The sequence below is a fragment of the Condylostylus longicornis genome, unplaced genomic scaffold, assembly GCF_029603195.1.
Source record: "Condylostylus longicornis isolate FDR11 unplaced genomic scaffold, ASM2960319v2 ptg000077l, whole genome shotgun sequence".
In the NCBI taxonomy this organism is placed as follows: domain Eukaryota; kingdom Metazoa; phylum Arthropoda; class Insecta; order Diptera; family Dolichopodidae; genus Condylostylus; species Condylostylus longicornis.
In genome coordinates this window covers 3,506,482-3,528,045 of record NW_026578045.1, presented here as the reverse complement: position 1 = coordinate 3,528,045, position 21,564 = coordinate 3,506,482, and the positions used below count along the sequence as shown (strand labels likewise).

Sequence of the window (21,564 nt, the reverse complement as noted above, 5' to 3'; positions counted from 1 at the left end):
TCTAGTATTAGATTTTAAAAATCATAATAAAATCATAATGAAATCAATAATTTCAGTCTAATTTTTTAATTCTATAATAATATAATTTTTTTTTCTAAATTTTTCTTTTACAGATCAAACTGAAGCCTAACATTCTTGCGGAAAACAAAAACTTTTATAAAATATAAAAATAATTAAAAATGGGTTCATTAAAAAATATAATTAAAATTTTAAGAAGATTAATCATAGTTTAAGAATTAGAAAAAACAAAAACTAAGAAGAGCAAATAAGATTTTTTAAAATTTTTGGAATTTTAAGAATTAAATATGGATAAAACAACAACAGGAATAATAGCGACTACAATACCAGGAACAACGACAACAGCAGCAACAATTAATGTAACAAATACCAAAGAAAAATGTAAACGTTCATCTAAACAGCAATCTACCAATATAATCGAAAATAATGAAAATCGTATACATTCAGATTATATAAGGTAAGTGTTATAGTTTTTGTGCATCTACCAATAAAAATTATTATAATAAGCCATAGGCCATTGAGACAAACAAATATTTTTTGAGATTTTGTAAAATTTTGACCTATAGCTTGATTTAAAGTATATTTTTGAATATTTTGCAAAAAATATGCCTTGAGAGAGAAAATACTGAAAATTTTTTTAGTTAAGCGCAGGGTTTGCGATTTTATCCCCTAATAAAACATTGTATAGTGCTAAATACAACATTTGTATAGTACTTTATTTAAACTCTATTGAAATTGTCCAAATTCAGATTTAATAAGTATTTTTTTTTAAGACTGCCGTCATAAATCATAAAATTATTTCATAAATATCAAATTTTTTAAAATGTAATTAAAATGTCTAATATATTTCATACTCTTCTTTCATTGATAACAAAATATTTTAAACGAAATTTTCAATTTGAATTCGTCTGCCAGCAATTTTATTACTCTCAAATTCTTTAGTCTCAAAATTCAAAACTAATTTTCTTGAATTAAAAGTTAACAAAAAATTTTCTTAAAATAAATTTTTATTCTACTTTTCTACTTTTAATTTGTCTCAATGTATTTTTATTTAATTTCTTATTTAAATTTTTAATTCGTATGACTTAATCGAGAATAAAATAAATGAGATTTACTTATTTTTTTCAAATGCTTAAATTAAATTCTTAATAATATTAACATATTGTTTAATATGAGAAAATCTTTCTCATTAAATCGACAATTAACCTTTTGTATTTTAAATATTGTATATAGGAAAATTTTCTCTCCTTTTGAACGAGTTTTACTCTTCTCTTCTTCTTCTTTTATTCATACTCTCGTTTTCTGTGTTCTTAAGTTGAGAGTAGTGTTGCCAATTGAAAAAAGAGTGAAATCTTCTACGAAATATTCGAAATTCGCAGAAGTAAATCAAATTTTTCCGTTACCTTTGTAAAAAAATCCCGCTTGAAAGGAGTAAAAATTCTTTATGAAATATTCCCATGTCATATTTTGTCCCATGTCAGAACCTTTTGTTTTGAAGCAAAGAACCTTTTCTTGTAATGTGGGAAATTCGTATATAACAGTAAGAATCAGTATTATTTCGTACAACATTTGAAAGCCAGTAGTACCTTAATGTCATTGAAGCTATGTCAAGCTAAAAATCGGGGTCAAAAATTTTATAAAGAATAGAAATTTGACCTACTCTAAATTTGCTAAGGAAATATTTTTAATTTTACAATTTGTTGAAGATTTTTAGTTTCTGAAATTATGAGATTTTCCAAGACGCATTTAGAAAACTCTTTTACGATCGATTACGAATCCGATATTATTGCTGTAATTTGCTGTAATCAATAATTTTCGTTACAGATATTTTGCGTACTGTGGCACTATTGCCCAAAATATTACAAAATTAAATTTACAAGTAAAGCAAAAAATAACAAAATACAAGAAAATGTTAAAAAGTTTTTACAAAGTTTATAAGCCAGCAATTAGTCGAACAATTTATTTATATACAGCTACATAATAATATATCCATTTTTTCATCTAAATTACATCTCACCTTTCTTAATTCATTTGCAACAGAAAAAAAAAACAAAAAAATGCCAAAATAATAACAAAACAGTAAGGTAAGAAGCAAACAAAAGAGCGGGGGGGGCAACATAATCAAATCCTTTTCTACCAAACCTTTTGATACTTTGTAAATTTTTCATCTCATTTTCAATGAAATTTTTTTCTTTTTTACATACACGCATACATTGTACTTTTGACGTAAACGGTATATATGAAAAATTATTCACGTCACATGCGTTTATCCTTTTTCAGTTTTGGTTTTTCAACAACAAAAAAAAATGAAAACAAGGCAGATATTTTAAAAAGAAAATGTATGAATAAAGAAATAGGCAATTAATCAGACCGGAAAGGATTTGCATAAAGTTGATTTCCTTAAAATTAAGGATTTATTTAAAAGGAAACTTTTAATTCTGACATAATAATAATATTAACAAAGGATTATAATACCATTACGAGAAAGGATATTAAGAAATTGGAATAGATTTTGGTTGGAAAGTAGTAGGAGTTAGAAAAATTCCTCTGGGTAAAAGTTCGCTACTAAAATAAATGCGGCAAGCTATTGCATTAGAGGTTTCGCAGTCTAATACTTTCATGGTTTACTTGATATTTCAGTTTCATAGATCATGTTTTTTAAATTTGCAAATTAAATAAAATTAAACTGATGGTCCGACATTGTGTTCCAATTAAAATATTCAAGATCCTTGTTTTTTTATTTCACTCATCTTACTACACCCTTTTTAATATTATTCAAATTTCGATCTGAACTGTATAGACCTTTATATATATATATATATATGTATTTAAAAATAAAATGAAATTGAGTAAACTTTGGTCAGGTGAATCTTAGGGTTCCGGTTTTCAAAATATTTGAATTAAGTATTTCTCCCTTCAATAGGGAAATCAAAATTTTATCGAATAGCTTTTCAACACCTCTAGAATTAGGCCCTCATTTCGTCTTAAAAATCGTATTGAATTAAATTATCAATTTGAACCGAAATTATCTCTAAAAGCAAAAGCGTAGCAGTAAATTCCTATCTCAACAAAAAAATTATAATTATTTATCTTAGCTCAAGCAATCAACATTTGAACTCGTCTAATATGCTAAAGCTTTGTTTTCATCCCAAATTTATGCAATCAGTTGAAATATTCTACTATTTTAATGAAAGTAATTTAAATAGTTAGCTAGTATATTATTTCTTTCGCTACTAGATTCAAACTTATTCTGTTACAAGCGGACCATAAGCTCATGGTATACCAATCAGCAATTATTATATACGACCGCGTTTTATTTGCGATAATGTATCACAAGTTTTGTTATAAAACATTATAAAAAAATTTCTTACTTCATTTTCAAACCCTTTTGAATTGAAATGTGAAACCCTTTTAATATATTCGAAGAAAAGATAATATATTTGAAAAAGAGAAAACAAGAAGAGAAAAAACTTAACTTCTGTCAGTACAAATTAAATGCTAATGAAGCATTCATTTACCTTTTTAAGTAGGTAGGTGTAGGTAGGTTGCTTCTTACTCAATGTACGTATGTAAATTAAAAATCAAGTAAATCCCAGGTGAACTCAATTGAGTTGAGGAATTAAATATAAATACAGAGGGAAACAGAGAGACAGAGAGAAAGTGAATGAGAGAGAGAGAGAGTGAGAGAGAGAGAAGTCTATGAAAAATTTACATATTACATCAAGGATTCATTTTGATTTTTCTCTATGGTTCTTTTTATTTTTTTGAAAAGGTACCGTTCAAGTGAATAAATTCCGCGAATAATATTTTGTATGAAAAATAGAAAAAAATTATTTTCACTTAAATGAATTTTGTTTTTTTTTCTTTAATTCTTCTTTTAACATATTTTTTATTTTCAGGATATACCTAAATACATTCAGTATAGGGTAGTACCTTATATATCTACTCTTTAATTTTAAATAAATTTCTAATTGTATGAGAGCGTTGAAATAGAATAAAAATGTTTTCAATTTAAGTACAAGTAATGGGAGTGAATAAAATTACGCCTAATTTTTTATATTGCTTCGTAATTTACTTCGTTATATCATTAATAATCATTGAAAGTGTTTGAGATATGTGACTGTTGTAAAGTATTTTGCAGTTAAACGATCTATAGCTACTTTAAGTCCAATAGTTTATCAAAGAATTTGACTGTAACGTAATTCGTTGCTGAAAAATCGAAATATTTTCTATATTTTAAGGAGTTTTCTCATTTATTTGTTGTAGGATAGTAAATTGCTAGGAATTTGCTTGAATTGCTGGTACTGAGCTTCATCAATTCTTATTGATAGTTATTCAGTGGTTGGTTGGTTGACGTGTCAGGCCCATCGCATCGCAATTAACACAAATATGTCATTTTGCTGCAGCTACCTCGAGATAACCAGTTAATCATTAAGCGTAAGATTACGAGCAGAGTTCTTGTTAATTTCCTGGCAGCTGCGACATATCAGAATCATTATTCTGATATGTTCTAATAAAAATTATAATAGTAATCACAGAAGAACTACATCATCCCCTTTCCCAAACTGTTCCTATTTTTTTCGCCGGAGATCTCAAAGTATTATTATTCTGAGAAAGAATAATTTTCATTCAAAATTTCGAGTTTAAGAATATTTTCTTTAGTTGTGTATTTAGTAAAACAAGTAAGTCTACACTTGTAGTAATAGTCGGAGTATAAATATCTCTTATAAGGGAACCACCTACTCGTACTTTCCCTATAAGGGGTATTTATAGTAATATACAAAATTTATTCAAAAAATCCAAAATTTTATTTCAACATAAATTGAAAATATCAAAAAATTAATAATTAAATTCTTCCATATTATTGCAATAAAAAATTTTGACTAAAATTCAAGAGTCCTTAAACAATAAAATAGTATTAAAGATTCTCAAATTTAAAACACTTAATATTCTTAAACTAAAATTATAACACTTTAATTTAAACACAAGATATCTTTTAATTGTACTAGATTTAAAAAGTTGAAGGACAATGAACTTATAATTTAAATTTTCATTCTTATTATTATTATTCTATTGAGGACAGCAATTGATTTAACCCTAAAAATATTTTCATAATACTTAAGATTCTTATAATATTATACCACAATTTAAATTTTTGGAATAATTGCATTAATTTTGAAAATTGCAAAATAAACCATTAAAATTTTGTCAATAGTTCAAATTCAAAATTCTTTTGCAGAATAGCCACATAGGTATAGAATTTATTCACACATACATACATATAGAATAAAATTTAATTGCTTTAGATTTGCTCAAACTCAATTCATATAATAAATATTGGCAAAATTTAATTTGACCTATAACTATAATCTTAGAGAACATTATAACTTAAACTCAAATGGTTTTTGAAGAAAACAATTAAAATTTAAATTTGTAAACTAAATTTGTTGGGTTTTGATTGAAATAAGGGTTTAATATAAAAAACCTTTCGACCTAATAGCACTTTCAGCACATTTCAAAAAAAAATCGCAAGAAAGAATGTACGTGGTAGTTCGTGGTAGTTCTTTTTAGCGCTCAATTACAAAATATCTACGCATTCTAATGTCATTACTTTAAACTTCTTACTAAAGCCACTTCTTATCTTATTTCTCAATATTCACAAAAATTATTTCCCCAAATTAATAGTATCTCCAGCTTGTTAAAATTTTTATTCTCAACTAATTCTTGTAAATTCTCAAAAAAGGTGATGACTTATTTCTCGTATCTTCGAAGAAGCATCGGCAATCTCATAATGTTAAATGCAGAATCTTCAAATTAACTTTTATCTTAAATATATTGTTCTTTATTTCTTGATCTTATTTTAGCGACAATTCGGAGGGATATAAAAAGGCAATAGCTTCCAAATATCTATAAATTAAAATATTGAATTCCGTTAGAAAAAATTTTCTTTTTCGTTTCTTTCAGAGCAAAAGATCAATCTCAAATCAGGTAAAATAGAGATTTTCGTTTATCCATTTATTCGACCTGAAAACCTTTATTGGCTCTACAGTGTACTATAGTTCAAAATTTTGTCTGAAATTCTAAAAAACTCTTGCTTGTAACATAACGTAATATACAATATAATGTGAAAATGGCAAAATTATTTGAACTGAACGTCTTAGGAACGTTGAAATTGTGCTATTTTACATAGCCCTGGATTTGTTCTTAACATTGTCAATTAATAAGAAAAATTTTCTTAAGAAATTCAATTGACATTAATTTACCAAAAATTATATTATTATACACAATAATAATAATCATTAAAATTTAATAATACTCTTCTTAAATTCACAATATGATTGGTACTAGAGAGACTGATTTCCTGGTAATTCTAAATTTAATGTAATGTGAAAATGTATGTTAATATTTTGGATATAATAATTATTATAATAGTATATTGAAAATATCCTAGAATGCAGGTCCATTTAGAGAGCTTCATTATGTTTTACAATATTGTTAACTTAGTATTTATATATTTTCTTATTTATTCATGGGGGTTATATTATACATAATGTGATGCTTTCATGTAAATAGTTTATATAGAATTCATTAACCTATATTGTAATAATTATTGTAATGTTCTTAATAGGTATTAAGTTTTAATAACATTCTAAGGAATATTTAATTGGTTTTAATCAAAATATTGTATATAGGAAATATTGTACAGAATTTTCTTATTCAGCAATGCCGTAATACATAATTTTCTTATTCAATGATTCCATATAAAAAATTTTGCAAGATTTCATTTGAATTGTGCACCTAAGGTTTAAGATTCTGAAATATTTGCCATTATCGTTTGTTTAGAAAGTTTTCAAATATGATTTTGTGTGATATACTCCTAAAATGATTTTCATGAAGACTTACAAATTTTGTTCAAACACTTTCGGCAAAATCAATTTTAACCGGAGTCCTTGTAACTCAAATGAGTCTTGAGAGCTAGAGGCTCCTTCCAACAAGTTTTCCCCATCTATATTTCATATACCACCACCTTCTCCTTAGTTTCTTAGAATATTGTAGAGTGTACATACTATCAAAGAAAAAATTTTTCGCAAGAACATTTTATTAAATGGAAGTATGTAAGATATTCAAATGTTCAACAATAGATTTTTAAATTTCCTATTATCTAATATTAATCTTACAAAATTTTAAGTTCAACATAGCTGTTAATAATTCGTTTCAATTTATAAAGTTCAAAGTCTGTATGAAATGTCAATTTTCATAAAATTCGAGCACACCTCTTGGTAGCTATTGTGGTGTATTGTGTTTATTGTATTTTTAAATTCGTTGCCTATCATCTCCTCAAATCACCTCTTATAAATATATATAAGCTGTTTATATCGCACATGTACTTCACATATTAACATTTAACATTCACACTTAACATTAAACTTAACATTATAATGTTTATAAAAAGGTAGAAATAGAAAAATTTTCAAAAATATTGAAATCGTGACTTTATATTAATAGAAATTAACAGTTATTACGATTATTTAATATAGTTGCAAGTGAGACTTTTAGTTAAATGTATTTAATGACATTCTAATCGTGTATATGTGAAAATGAATTTGTCGTTGAATTGAAACTGTTACTTCTAGATACATTTATACAATTTCTTTTTCGAATTTAAATTGTAAGTTTGTTCAGTGTTTAAATCCAATTCGAATCGTTACGCTAAATGACAGAAATGATATACGGTCCAGACATTACGAATATTAAAAGTGTTACGTCAACAAAATAATTGAATTTTATACTTCAAATTATAGGGCAGATTAAACCGTATTTAGAAATTTTGATATCAAATATTACAATATCTCTGAAATCAGAATTGGAATACCACTTTATTAATGCAGAATTCAGCTTCGACACGGCATCATTACAATTCCGATATCAGAGTATGCGTCTTTTATACCCGAAGCTTCTCAATTTAGAACTTATTTCTAACACTTAATTTTATAGTATTCCCAATTTCAAGGTTTTCAAAAATTTTCTAATAGTCTACACTCTATAGTTTAATGAATGAAACAGAATATCGAACAATGAATGTCAAGTTTGGAATCTATGAAGCTTCATTTTGGGAAAAACAAATTTAATTTTGAAAATATTTAGACAAAACTCAGAATTTAATTAAAATTTATAAAATTAGTAATAAAATTAAATTATAATTCAAATTGCTCACCTGGTCGCACGGAAAAAATTTATCAATTCTTGTAATACATATATGTATGTATGTATATGTATACAAGTTGAATGTAATATACCTTGTATATAAGCACCTGTTTTAATAATCAATGAACATCGTATAATAAATAAAATATTAAGGTTATACTTTTTATACTTTAATCATGTAAATTTAATTGTCTGTTTGTTAAATTTTTAAAATTTATAATAAAAATAATTAAAAATAAAAAAAAATATTAAAATATTTCCATGACCTAGATTTTTCTTTAACCGTTATACAATAATAAGTATGCAAAATATTATTTGTATATTTTGTTTAATATTTTATAAAATGGAGTGTGGGACTTTCGTTTATGAATGTATGTATGTAAGTGTAAGGAGGCCGCCAATCTTAATTTTTAATTACGATATTAGATTTTTTTTTTATTTTTTTTATTTTTCCATGAGAAAATATTCTTATAAAATTTTTAGGCCGATTATTTATTACACACATTTCTTACAAATTTTTTTTTTATGTTGGGAGAAAAAATTTTATTTTATTTATTTTAAGAATATTTTTTTTTATTTCATTTTGTTATCTAAATATTTTACCAAAATTTTGGACTGAAATACAAAACAAAGAATTAAAATTATGGTTTTTTTGTTTTTTCGGAATCATTTAACATAAAAAATTCTTTTTTTTTTCCATATAATATAATTATAATGGCGTTTTCGTATCACCCTAGGGAGCTCTTAAAAAGAATAATTTTAAAAATATTAAAATTAATTTATTATCATACACAAAATTTCTATTTGAGTATTAGCAGTGTTGGATTCATAGTTTTTATGTTGGTAACTCGAAAACTAAACAGAATTATTTAACAGAATAATTTCTGGTCTTTGCTCCAATTTAAGTGTCTCATAAATTCCAAGCTCTTATAAATTGTTTGTCTCGTAAAAATTGACAAGTTTTTTTTAAAATCTCGAATCTAGTGCCCCAAATTTAATGAAATAATTTTACATTAAACGATACCTACTCTTTAACTTCCCTTTGAATGAGGCTATAATGCCTGGTAAAGGTATGCTACATCCGGCTCTGCTTATAATATATTGTTGTAAAAAATTTTTACTCATATTTAAAAATTATTACTCAACTGTTGTCCAATTGAAATTGTTGCTCAAGATTTAATATGTAGCGCGTGTCTACAATAATAAAAGAAAATTGTGGAACTTTATTATTGAGAAAACTTAAAATTATTACAAAATATTTGTGCTTATGAATTTTATACTTAAATATTTAATTTTGTTTGTTCTATAGCTGAATTTGACTGCAGTACTTATTGATATTGGTTGTAAGTGTAGCTTACGAAATTTTTATAATCTTTTAGCTATATCGTAAATTTGATATCGTAAAAAATTAATATCGTATTTATATATCGTAATTTTTTTTTCCTAATTTATTGTTATATAGCAATGTTTACGTATCACATTTTTTGTTTTAAGCGAATATGTAAGTTTTTTTGTCTTTTATTTATAAAATACGGATTCTGATTGTTGTCTATTATTATTTAAATTAAATTTTTAATTTAGTTTTAATAAAAAATTAACCTTTTAAGTAATAAATAAAATATTGATTTTAATTTTGTTATAATAGTTTTGTATATTACATCATTATTATAATAAAAATGTTAAATAATTGTTTTTATTCCTGACCGCTTTTATTTTTGCCATTAAAATATTATATTAGTGTTCTGTATAATACATAAGGTAAGTTGTAAATATGAGGTGAACATGGCATTAATGTTTTAAATTAATAAACAAAAATTATTATTATTATTTATGCTGGCTCTTAATAGATTTTTATTTTTAATATTTTATTATAACATAGAATTTGTGAATGAGACTTTAATAATTTTCTTCATTTTAATATTTTTATTTTGTTGATTTATTTCTATAATCAACAAAAAAAAAAATTGGGGATATTATAAGTGTTTTCATTTTTGTATAATAAACAAAATTTAATGACCATTTTAGTATACCCATACTAAATTATGGTCATAATGATAATAAAGTGGGGTGGAAGCTGAGAAAGAAACCATTAAAAATATAAGAAAATTAAACTTTTAAATCGTAAAAATTATGATTCAATAAAAATGGAAATTAAGCTCATGCTGGGTTTTTTATTTACATAAAACAAAAAAAAAAACAACACAAAAAATCGAAATATAAAAATTTAATTCTCTTAAAAACTTATTATTATAAGTTTTAAATTTAAACGTGTCTTTATATGTAAATTTATCGGAATTACTTAAAGATTATGCTATGAGTATTTCTTGTTAACTACAAGAAGATTGTGGAGTTAAAGACATGAAAATCTACAAAATGAATAAAGTAAGAAAAAGAGGTAATAATCAACTAACCTTTATTTTAAGTGTAAAATTACACAATAATTTTCAGTATTTCTGAGGATGGGCTGAAAATATTCAATCACAATCACGCACCATTTCAGACCAGTGAGTATTACACTTTACGTTTAATACAAAATATTTTTGTGCTACCTTGCACATCATAATTTATAATTGAGAAAATTTACACACATTGTATGTAATTTTACTATTTTGCAGAGTGTTATTTTGTGCCTGTTTGAATGATATTTTCAGACCCGTATAATTATTTATAAGCGCAACTAAAGGAATTCTAATTTTGAATTGAAACAGGATAATTAATAATCTAGAACTGATAATAAATTTATTTTTACTTTTTAATTACAAGTGTACCTATGTATGTTAAACAAATTAAATTTTTTGTTTTGTAAAAAAAAACACAATACCAATTTTAAAAATACAAAATATTTTTATTACAAAAAAATAACAAAAACAAAAATATTAAAATCAAAAATATAAATAAAACGGTGCCAAAAATGACACTTCTCTCATTTATCATTTATACAGTTATTTGTATTTAATTACTAATATTCACTCTGGTGGCATTTTATTGTAGTACGCACCCCGTCATCTAACCGGCAAACTAAAGAATAAAAGAACAAAAATATCCAGAATTTGTAAATGTGAAAAGAAAAAAATGAGAGAAAAAAAAAACAAACAAATGTAAAAACTCAGGGAAAAAAGAAGATTTGTAAAGTTTTTAATTAAAAAGAATTTGTGGTAAACAAACTCAGATGATGTTTTTTTCCACTGAGAAAAAAAAATTCCCATTAAAAAAATGTTTTTCTTTTTTTTTTGAAAACTTTTTACTTTAGAAAAAAAGAAAACAATTTTTATTTTTTAATTTTTCCTCTTTTATTACAACTTGCATATAAAAAAGAAATTTTTTCAGTTTTTGAGAAAAGAAAATTTAAATTAAAAGGAATTTGTGACCATCTTGTCTTACTCTAAGATAACATTTCAATTGCATATCTAAAGAAAGTTCAGTTTCAACAGATTTCAGCTAAGACCCTTTCTTAACAAATACAATGATAGCCGAAAATTTCGAAGTCACTTTCAAAAATTTTTTCAGGCTATAGGAGTGAGAGTCCAATGTTAATTAAGAAATTATGTGGGTAAAAAAATTTTCACGAAATTATGTGAGAATTTACAAATTATGTAGCCTGTAGGCCATAAAAAATTATGTAAGAGATTTTGAAAATATAAAAGTGAATAAAATAACTTTCAATTATTAACGATTATTATGTAAGTATTGTATATAAATTCAATTTACTTAGTAAGATTCGAAAATTGATTAAAATTCGAATTCGAAACATACTTGAGTATGATTCGAATTCCCAACTAGTAAGAATATAAAGGATATAGGTACCTTTTACAATGTGGGAAATGCGGGAAATTTAGTAATTTAAAGGGGAAAAGCAGACGGATCATACCAATAAAATTAGAAAATTTGTTAAGAATTTTATACATTTTATCGATTTCGTCTTATGTAATCGGCTTCATTGGCCAAAACTTATCCTCGCTCTCATTGGCGAACACATGTTTTCCGATACATTTCAATAATTGAGTTCAATATTTTATCAATAATTCTACAATTAATCTTATAATTTATTGTGGTTATAAGTGTTTCTTAATTAAACTCCATTCCACAATTTTTTCGTCGCTTACATAACATTTTATTTTGATATGTACGAGAATTGCAATTAATTATTACAAGTATAATTAAGTAGACAACTAAATTGACATGTCTGTCAGTATTTTCAAGAAAAAAAAAAATAAAACAATAATGACAATTAAAGTTGTGGTTAAAAAGTACAAAGAATATTTTCAACAATTAAAATCGGAATGGTAGTTTTGAAAGATCACGCTACCATGAACCGGTAAACATAGGCATAATGATAAGAAAAAAAACAAAAAAGAAATGAAGTTTAAAAAAATTTGCATGTTGTGCTTGTGTTTTGTTTGTTATTTTTTTTCATTTTGTTTTTCGCTTTTCTTTCTCTTTCTCTCTCTCTCTCTTGTACATGGAACGACAAATATAATAGAATGCCATTCAAGAGATAGAAAAGGGGGGAGGGCCAGAATACTTAATTAAGAGAAATTATTATGGTGGTCGGTCATCGTCGTGCTGGTCAAAATAAATAAGCATAACGTAAGAACAAAATAAAAATGAATAAGAAAAGTAAGAAGAAGAAGAAGGCACCAAAAAAAATAATTAAATTATATGTAAAGAAATTAATTTTTATAGCGAATAAATTATTAGAAAATTAAAAGAGAAAAAAAATGTCATGTTTATTTTTTTTTTTTAATTATGTTATGACATTTCTATTGCTTTTTATGCTTTTCTCAATTAGTCTCAACGTGTTTTTCTTCACCTTTTCTACTGCAATAATAATTGTTATTTTTTAATTAAAAAATATAAGTATGTATGAATGTAATAATAAGTGTGTACAATATTTTAAATATTTATGACATTTTGCTGTTGTGAAAATTATCTTCTCACTGAATTATTTATGATCTTATGATATAATACGTATATACAATATGTATGTATGTAGATTGTTCTACATATCTATGTGCCTTTGTTTTTTATTAAAAATAAAAATTTGTTTGACTTACTTAACTTGACTTATTAATATTATTAAACTATATTATGACATTACTATAACAGTAAGGTCAAGATAATAATATTATGAGAGCAAAAAGAGAAAAATTAAAAAAAGAGAAAGGAAACATTAAAAAAATTAAGAGAAATTCAGTCATTATGTCACCTAAAGTTCATTATTGTTTAATGTTCGGAAAATTTTGAAGATAAAGTGTAGTTCGAATAATGACAACACACCATTGTCCGATAGTTACAATATTTCTTTAGATACTTATAGATCGAGACACAAAAGAAATTGGCGTATTTTAACGATGAAATGTTTTCTCTCCTGAAATTCGATGCTCTTATTATGACATTGTCACTATAGCAAACTTTCAAAATTGTGTCAATTCAAATGGAACTTTTCGTGTGTAACTCATGAAATCAATAAGTTGTGTTATCCGCTCGCCTCTTAGTTGACACTGTGAAATTTTCGAATTCTCACAATTTTAAAAAAATACTTTACTGCCATTTTCTATGTTGCACCTTAAGTAAATTGAGAATGCTGCATGGTTAAAGGCTTTGTACTTTTCAGTTTCAATATTTTCTCTTTTAAATAAATCTTATTTTTCCGAGGGGTAAAGAAAGCATTGCTGCAAACAAAGAGACTTAAATTTTGACAAATTATAAAAAGTAAAAAAAATGTAACAAAAAAAAAATTTTTTTTATTGTTGTAAATCCAAAATTCTTAAGGTAATAAATTCACCTGATCCTTTCAAAAAAAAAAACCTTTTTCATAATCCTTGTTTTTATATTGTTCCAGAAATATTTAAAATACTTTCGAAAGTTTTATAAAATTATTAAAATTCTCAATATTTTTTAAATTCGATTGTGATTTCAGCATTCAGAGACCTTTTGGTACTTCAATTCCGAATTAACAGGAGACTCATCAGATCAACTATTAAATATGATTTTTATACTCGTACGAACGTATGTTTGAAGTTCGTTCGACTATGTCTGCCCGTCCATCACAACGATAACTCAAAAACTAATTGATCTAAGCTCAGCAATTCTTCAAAAATCATTCATAATAGTAAATGTCGCAAATCTATTTTAATTGGATGTGATTAAGGTAGTTGTTCGGGTAGTTGTTATACAACTATAAAAATTATTCGGCTAAATCTCAGGAATTATAGACCCTACAGTATTGAAATTAAATTATATTTAATAAAACTAGTTAAAATTTTTTGGTGAAAACTAATTAAAATTTCTTTAAAATTGGTCGCTGTAGCTGCCATATAACTTCGAAAGTCATTTGGTGGTATTATTATAGAAACTATTGAAATTTAAATGCTGAAATTTTGCATAAATGAATAAAAAACCAGGAGTATGTCTGAAAGAGCGTCGCAATTAACACAGAGCACTTAAAATTATTCATTCGTACGAGTATCACATAGTTGAGATGATCAACTCTTCCTATTCTGCTTTTCATATATATATATTTTAATTGCATATTACAATAAATATTTCTTATAATTATAATAAACAAGAAATTTGAAAGTAATTTAATTAATGTGTAATTTAACTAGACAGAAATTGATTATTTAAAATTGATTATAGCATACCTTTATACCTTTAATATTAATGTGTGTATTGTTTAAAAATATTTTAATTTAATAAAATTTAAATTTTCCTTTGAGAAATCGGGTATTATCACTTTAAGCAATTTTATAATTTCTATTTTTGTTATAATTTTATTGAAATAATTATTGATTTTATATTGTCATAAATAAATTTATTGTTATAATATTAAATGGGAATGTGAGGGAAAATTTAATTTGAAAATGAAAAATAAATTTTAACCACATCAAAATTTTACACAATAATTTTTATTGGGAGCGTTAACAATTTTACACTATTCAACATTATATTTTGTATAACCTTAGGCATTATAAATTATAATTTTAAAATGGAAATTTAGTAATGTACATACAGTAGCTACTATAGGCATTTTCTGGAAATGATTTTGGTATTTAAGGTGAGATTAAGGTTAAGGGTTTTGGTGAGATTTTAGATACTATTTTGCGAACACTGCGAGAATTTAAAACTATTCACTTTATGTGTCAACATAATAAAATTTGATTGGTAAATTGAGGTGAAATCATTTTGACATTTCAATATAAAAACATGCATACAAAAATTTAGATTACAAATATTTCTGCTATTAGAATTTCAATATGCTTAGTAAGACAAGTACCAGGAGTCGTAGAGGAAACTGGCTGTCTGGTGTCACAATTGTTTTGGACAGGATTTCGGGAACTGCTGTGTAACTCCCTTTTGAATATCTGGAGCTTTTTACTTGAATCGGAGATATTATAAATAGGAGCGACGGGAGGCTACAATAAGTTGCGAATGGCTGTGGTGGCGCAGGAGGTACATTTTGCTCCACTCAATTCAGATGACAATTCAGACATTATTATGATGATAAATACCGCGCAGAAAGCAGTAAGTCACTGGTTCGAGTTAAGTTTAAGATGAAAATTTTTTAATTTTTGTACCTTGACCCGCTCCATTGATTGCTTCATCCATCTGTTCTGCAATTGTATGATAAATTACTGCAGGTTTTGTAATATATCTAAAGGTAATCTATATCTAAAGGTAATATAGTCAGGACAGCGATGATGTCGAATAACAAGTATTCTGTCAAAACTCCATATGCATATACATCTATAACTATATGTGTGTCCACCATTTTTTTTATTATATTACATTGAGGTAATTGTATTATTATGATAAAATATAATAAATATTTAAATTGTATTAATTTTATGTTTAACCTCGAAGCTTAAAATTACATACAGTTTTTTTTTTATTTAACCAATAACATATTACTGAAAATTTTACAATAAATTACCTTTAAAATCCAAAAATACTATAATAGGTAATGTGAAATTTATTTAATAAAATTTTATTATTTATTTTGTATAAAAGATTTTTTTGTATTTAATAATATTACTAAAAGAAATTTGTATTAAATTTAATAGAAAATATTTTTTCATTATGATTTTTATTGTGGTTAACCATATAAGCCTCAGCCTCATACTCTCATGTATTATTTTCATTATTACAATTACAACAATCAATATTAATTTTATACTTTGAAATTGTTTAAATATTTATGAATGAATTGCTTTATTAGCACAGTTACAGAAAAACTCTAAAACAAATGTGCCTAAATTTAGTTTTATTCTGTCTGTCATTCCGTTTGTAAAATTTGATATTAAGACGGCTATTGTGTATTTCCAATATTTTAGTGATGTTCCGAATTGAGTCACTATTCCTTGAAGTGCTGTCTCACAATATTTTTTGGTGATGTCCGAAATATACTTGAGTCACTATTGCATGAAGCGCTATCTTCACAGATCCACTCTTTCTGTAAGCATTTCGGTTATCCGATAAATGGCGTTCCCTTTCTTGGGTCCAGGGCTTCTAAAAGAAGAAATGCAAAATTTATAAAAACTATTGTGATATTTTTACTTGTAAGCAAAATAGCTGCATAAAAACTAAAATATTCTCTGAGAAATTAAAAAAAATTATAACATTCAATTTCTATAAAAAAAATTCTCACTTTAAAAACATTTCTTCTCTTGCTTGAAACGCTTAAGGTAAGCATTTCAATTTGAATTCAATATACGCTTTAGTTAAAAATTTCTTTTATATATCGTTTCTGGTTTTATGTACCTATATAGTGGTATTTCTCACCTTTTATATAGAATAATATTCCAGGACTCAAAATATTTCAATAATTTTTTTTATTGGATTTTCTCTTTGTTCAAATATACTTAAAAGAAATCTTCAAGCATTTTCTTTTTTTAGAAAAATATTATTTATTATTCAAATATATTATAGTTGATATTAGAAAATATTTGAATCTATGTAGAATTTATACATGGTGTATTTAATGTTACCCAGGTAACAAAAATAAAATTAAAAAATTTCCTGAAAAACTGAGATAAATCTTCTTCAAGAATATTTTTTTTTTCTGTTTTAAATCTATAGCTACTTGAATTTTTTCAGTAAAATTTTATAATAGATTATATTTTTGTGGTTCGAATTGTAAGCACCACAAATACAATAGTTTAAAATGACGTTTATTATTTGATGAAAATAAAAGAAATACCGTTGGTTGTTCGGCCTATAATGATGTTTATCTACAATTGATTTGTTAATCTTGAATTGATGTGCATCTTGTTTTCAACTCTTGTGTTACGTATAGAATCTTTAAAATCACCTTGTAGGACATAGACAGCAACCTAATATACTAAAAATATTCTTCATCCTTCAAAGAAATTTATTAAATTTTAAAAAATATCGCCTTATCATTCTAATATTCTTTTCTTCTCTATTGAAATTTGATATACTAGAGATTTTTCTTTATTCTTTTTCACTTTTCAAGTTTTTAATACGCGCGACATCTTTAAAGATTTTTCTAAAACATGAATAAATTTCTAAAAATAAAATTTATTGGTTTTTAAATAAAATTCAAATGGATTTTCAATAAAATAGAATGTAAATGACAAGATAAAAACGCATGAAGAATGCATTCATTGATTTTAATTGTATTTTATTTTAATATTTGACATAAATTGCATATTTATTGGCGTTTATATTGTATATTCCTTTGTGCTATTGTTTTTTAATTAATTATGTCTGGGAAATATTCAAATATTGAAAAAATTTTTTGCATTTTTAAGATGAAATTCTTCTAAGAGAATTTAAAAAATCAAAAGAATAATGATTGTCATATTATTAATGATCGAATTTATTTCTTTATAACTACACAACGAGATTGTAATGACCGCAATGTCTTCTTCAGTTAAGTGGGTATGTTAATTTTTAATTGAAATAATCATGTTGGATATCAGGTCCGGTATTATTAATTACGATGAAAAATGAAGGAAAACTAACATGTAATTTCTATAGAATCAATTGAATTCATCCAAGAAATATGCAATCATTATACAGATAAATTTTCAAAATATCAGATTCAGTTTCTGTTACTCCTATCAAAAAGCTGAACACATAGACTAATGTTTACGAGGAATGGCACAAAAGTTCACAAAATACAATATCTTCTACGACTGCTTATCACCCACCTCATACATAAATTATTCCTTAAATACACAGTTTTATACCACTAAAGGATTAGATTTATTATATCCTTAAATTTATTACCAATTAATATAGTTTTATAATACTCTTCACTTCCTTCGAAAGAATTAACACTTTCAATAATAATATTACGAGGGTCACTATTTATATTTCGGGTCTAGCAATAAAAAACAAACATTTATCATTGGAAATGGTTTTATTGTTTTTCAAAATATTCCCCATGAAGATCAATACATTTTTGCATGCGCTGAAACCAATTTTCGTAGCACTTTTTCCACTCCGATTGAGACACCTCCAAAACATGGTTTTTGAACGCATCGACTGCTTCTTCAGGTGTTGAACTCGTTGTCCACGCATTTTTTTTTTGATGTGAGTTGCACCCGGCAGCACTAGTATTGCCAGGACCCGAAATATAAATAGTGACCCTCGTATTCTGAGAATCTTGTGTTTAACATTCAATAATAATATTTGTAATGTCATTAAAGAAGTAAGTTCATTGAAGTTTATTGACTTTAAATTAAAATTTTACTTTTTATTTCACCTTATGCAATTAATCTAATCGTAGATTTTAAATAACATGAAAGAAGAGATAAGAAATAAATTTTAAAACGACTAATTAAATAGAATTTTTTTTTTAAATTATTCCAGTCCAAGAGAAACTGAGCTAATTTGAAAAGAGAGTTTAGTTGAAGGTTGACATAACAAATTTCAAAAAACATAATTGCATTCAATCCCTTATCAAATTTTGCAAGATAGAATTTTAAATGTGGGACTGTTTCTTTTAAAGAAATGGGCGAGAAATCGTAGGATTTACTTCAATCAACTTTCTTTTGTGATAATTACTTTACTTGTGACAATATTTTTAAGTGATTTTGAAGGAAATGCGCTTAAATAATGAAATTTTAAGTGAATTTGACATTATTCCTGTTAAAAGTATCAATAATTTTGCTCTACATTAAATTTTCTCAAAAAAACTGCCCCAAGATATATGCAATTTTTTTTTAAAGAACTGTTGCAACAAAAATTTGTTGTAAATTGATTTCACATTACGTGATTTATAACTTCTAACTGAATTTGATAAAAAAATAATTGACAGACATTTATTATCGTGTGATAAATAGAGTTACGCTATCAAAACTCAATAAATTTGCGCATAAAGTGCTCAATTTACTGCACCTAAGATATTTAGATTTTAAAATTTTAATCTTAATAAATCATAATCAAATCTAGGGTGATCAAACAAATTGTAAATAACTAAAAAATTGAAAAATTACCTTCATCCTCTTTATAGTTTCGCTGTATAAGAAACCTATTCCATTTCTCTAATAAAAAACCAAAATAATATAACCGGATACAAGGATGTGAGAAGACAAAAGCAATGTTCAAGAAAAAAAAAATCCTAAATTTATTTTTTTCTTATGAATGCACTTTTGAATTTTTTATTTCTCTTATTTTTTTGTGCGCTCCATTACATTAAACAGAACAGAATGAACACAACACACAATGTATCAAAAAACAAAGAGACACAACTTTGTATTATTTGGTTTTTCCCCTCCGCCTTTACATCCTTTGATGTGCCACTCTTCTATGCTAACTCGTCAGAAATTAATGTTTACCTACACACATTACATAGAAAAGTAAAGTGGTATGTGCTTGTGCATTACAAATAAATTTTTTTCTTTTTTTTTATCGTAATTCCAATTTATTGAGGGTCGGCTTAAAAGGAATTTTAAAACAAGTGAATGTGAAATGTGAAAATAATAGATAAAAAAATTTTTCATATTCAAAAGTATGAGTAGATTTCATGCGGTCCTAATGAATTTGTACGTCTAATAAAATGATTGTTACTTTACATCAGGGAATATTGGTATCTAACAAAGTGGCGACTTTTAACTGTGACTTGACATAATAACTAAAAATTGTTTGAACTCGATCATTAATAGCGAAAGAGCAAAGAAGTAAGAACTGTGGTGATAAATCGCTATCAGTATAATTGAATAACATGACGTTCTCAAAGCGTTAACAGGAGTGTGCAATCAAAATTCAATGAAAGGTAACTGAATATGATGTTTTAGTGTATAGATCAATTAGGAAGCATTCACTGTTCTACTTATAAATTGACGAAGAAAATAGAAATTCATCATTCAACGCAACTTCAAGAATTGCAAGTTCATTAAAAATATTCCATATCTACGCTTGTAGGGTAGAAATTTTTTTACCCGGTTACAGACAAATAAACTTCCAACTCACGTTGACTAGAACGAAGTTTAATAAATTGTGTGGACATTTTTTAAAGCTCATTACTTCCAAAGTCGAGATGTAGAAATTGTTGAAAAATCTACATTATACAATGTAAAACTTTGTGATATTTTGACCTTGTAGGGCTAAATTTTGAAAAACTCATATTTGTACAAACATTTGTCTGAAATCAAAAAATATATTTCAAAATGTAGAAAGTATTGTTACATGATGCACATAAAAAGCAATAAACATATAAAAATATTGTAGCAAACCAAACATACAAAATTACAATTGACGTAAAATGAGTATAAAAAGAAGCTAAAAATTGTGACTAATGGTACTGCACAAAAGTTGTAATAGGAAAAACAAATAAAAGAAAACAGAAAAACAAAACAGAAAAACAAAATATGACAATTCAACAAACTATGACAGATGAGGACAAATGAAGCAAATAAAGATTTTTTTCTTCTCTCACATTCGATTATCTCTTGTGTTTGTTTGTTTGCTTGTGTGAGTTTATGTGTTTTTATATCCGAAACGATGTAATGTGAAATCATATATTATTTGACAGATGAATGAATAGCTCAAAAGATAGATAATAATAATAAGAAATTGAGAAAAAAATGGAAATGAAAAGAGAAAGAAATAAAAAATATCATAAAAGGGCTACTATCCATAGTAGAACATGAATTTTTTATTGAGTCATAATAATAATATAGAAATACAGTGAAGATGAAGTATATAAAACCTGCTTGCACAATATTTTAGGACAATAAATGTGCAAATCAGTATTATGGTGAATGTCAGTTAGTGGTGAATAACATCATTGCAAAGGTGAATTATTTTATGAAGGTTTCTAAGTAGTATATTAGATATCGCTTCTGAATTGCTTAAGAATAATATTATTAA

The 21,564-nt window shown here is 25.4% G+C and overlaps 1 protein-coding gene across 1 annotated transcript in view; it reads left to right on the top strand.

Annotated features, from left to right (window-relative positions):
• The first annotated feature begins 305 nt into the window (after positions 1–305).
• LOC129612749 (histone-lysine N-methyltransferase, H3 lysine-79 specific) overlaps positions 306–21,564 on the top strand; it is a 136,189-nt gene continuing 114,930 nt past the window's right edge. Inside the window, exon 1 of the mRNA XM_055526509.1 lies at positions 306–475. Coding sequence (XP_055382484.1) covers positions 306–475 — 170 coding nt within the window. The remainder of the gene's footprint in view (positions 476–21,564) is intronic.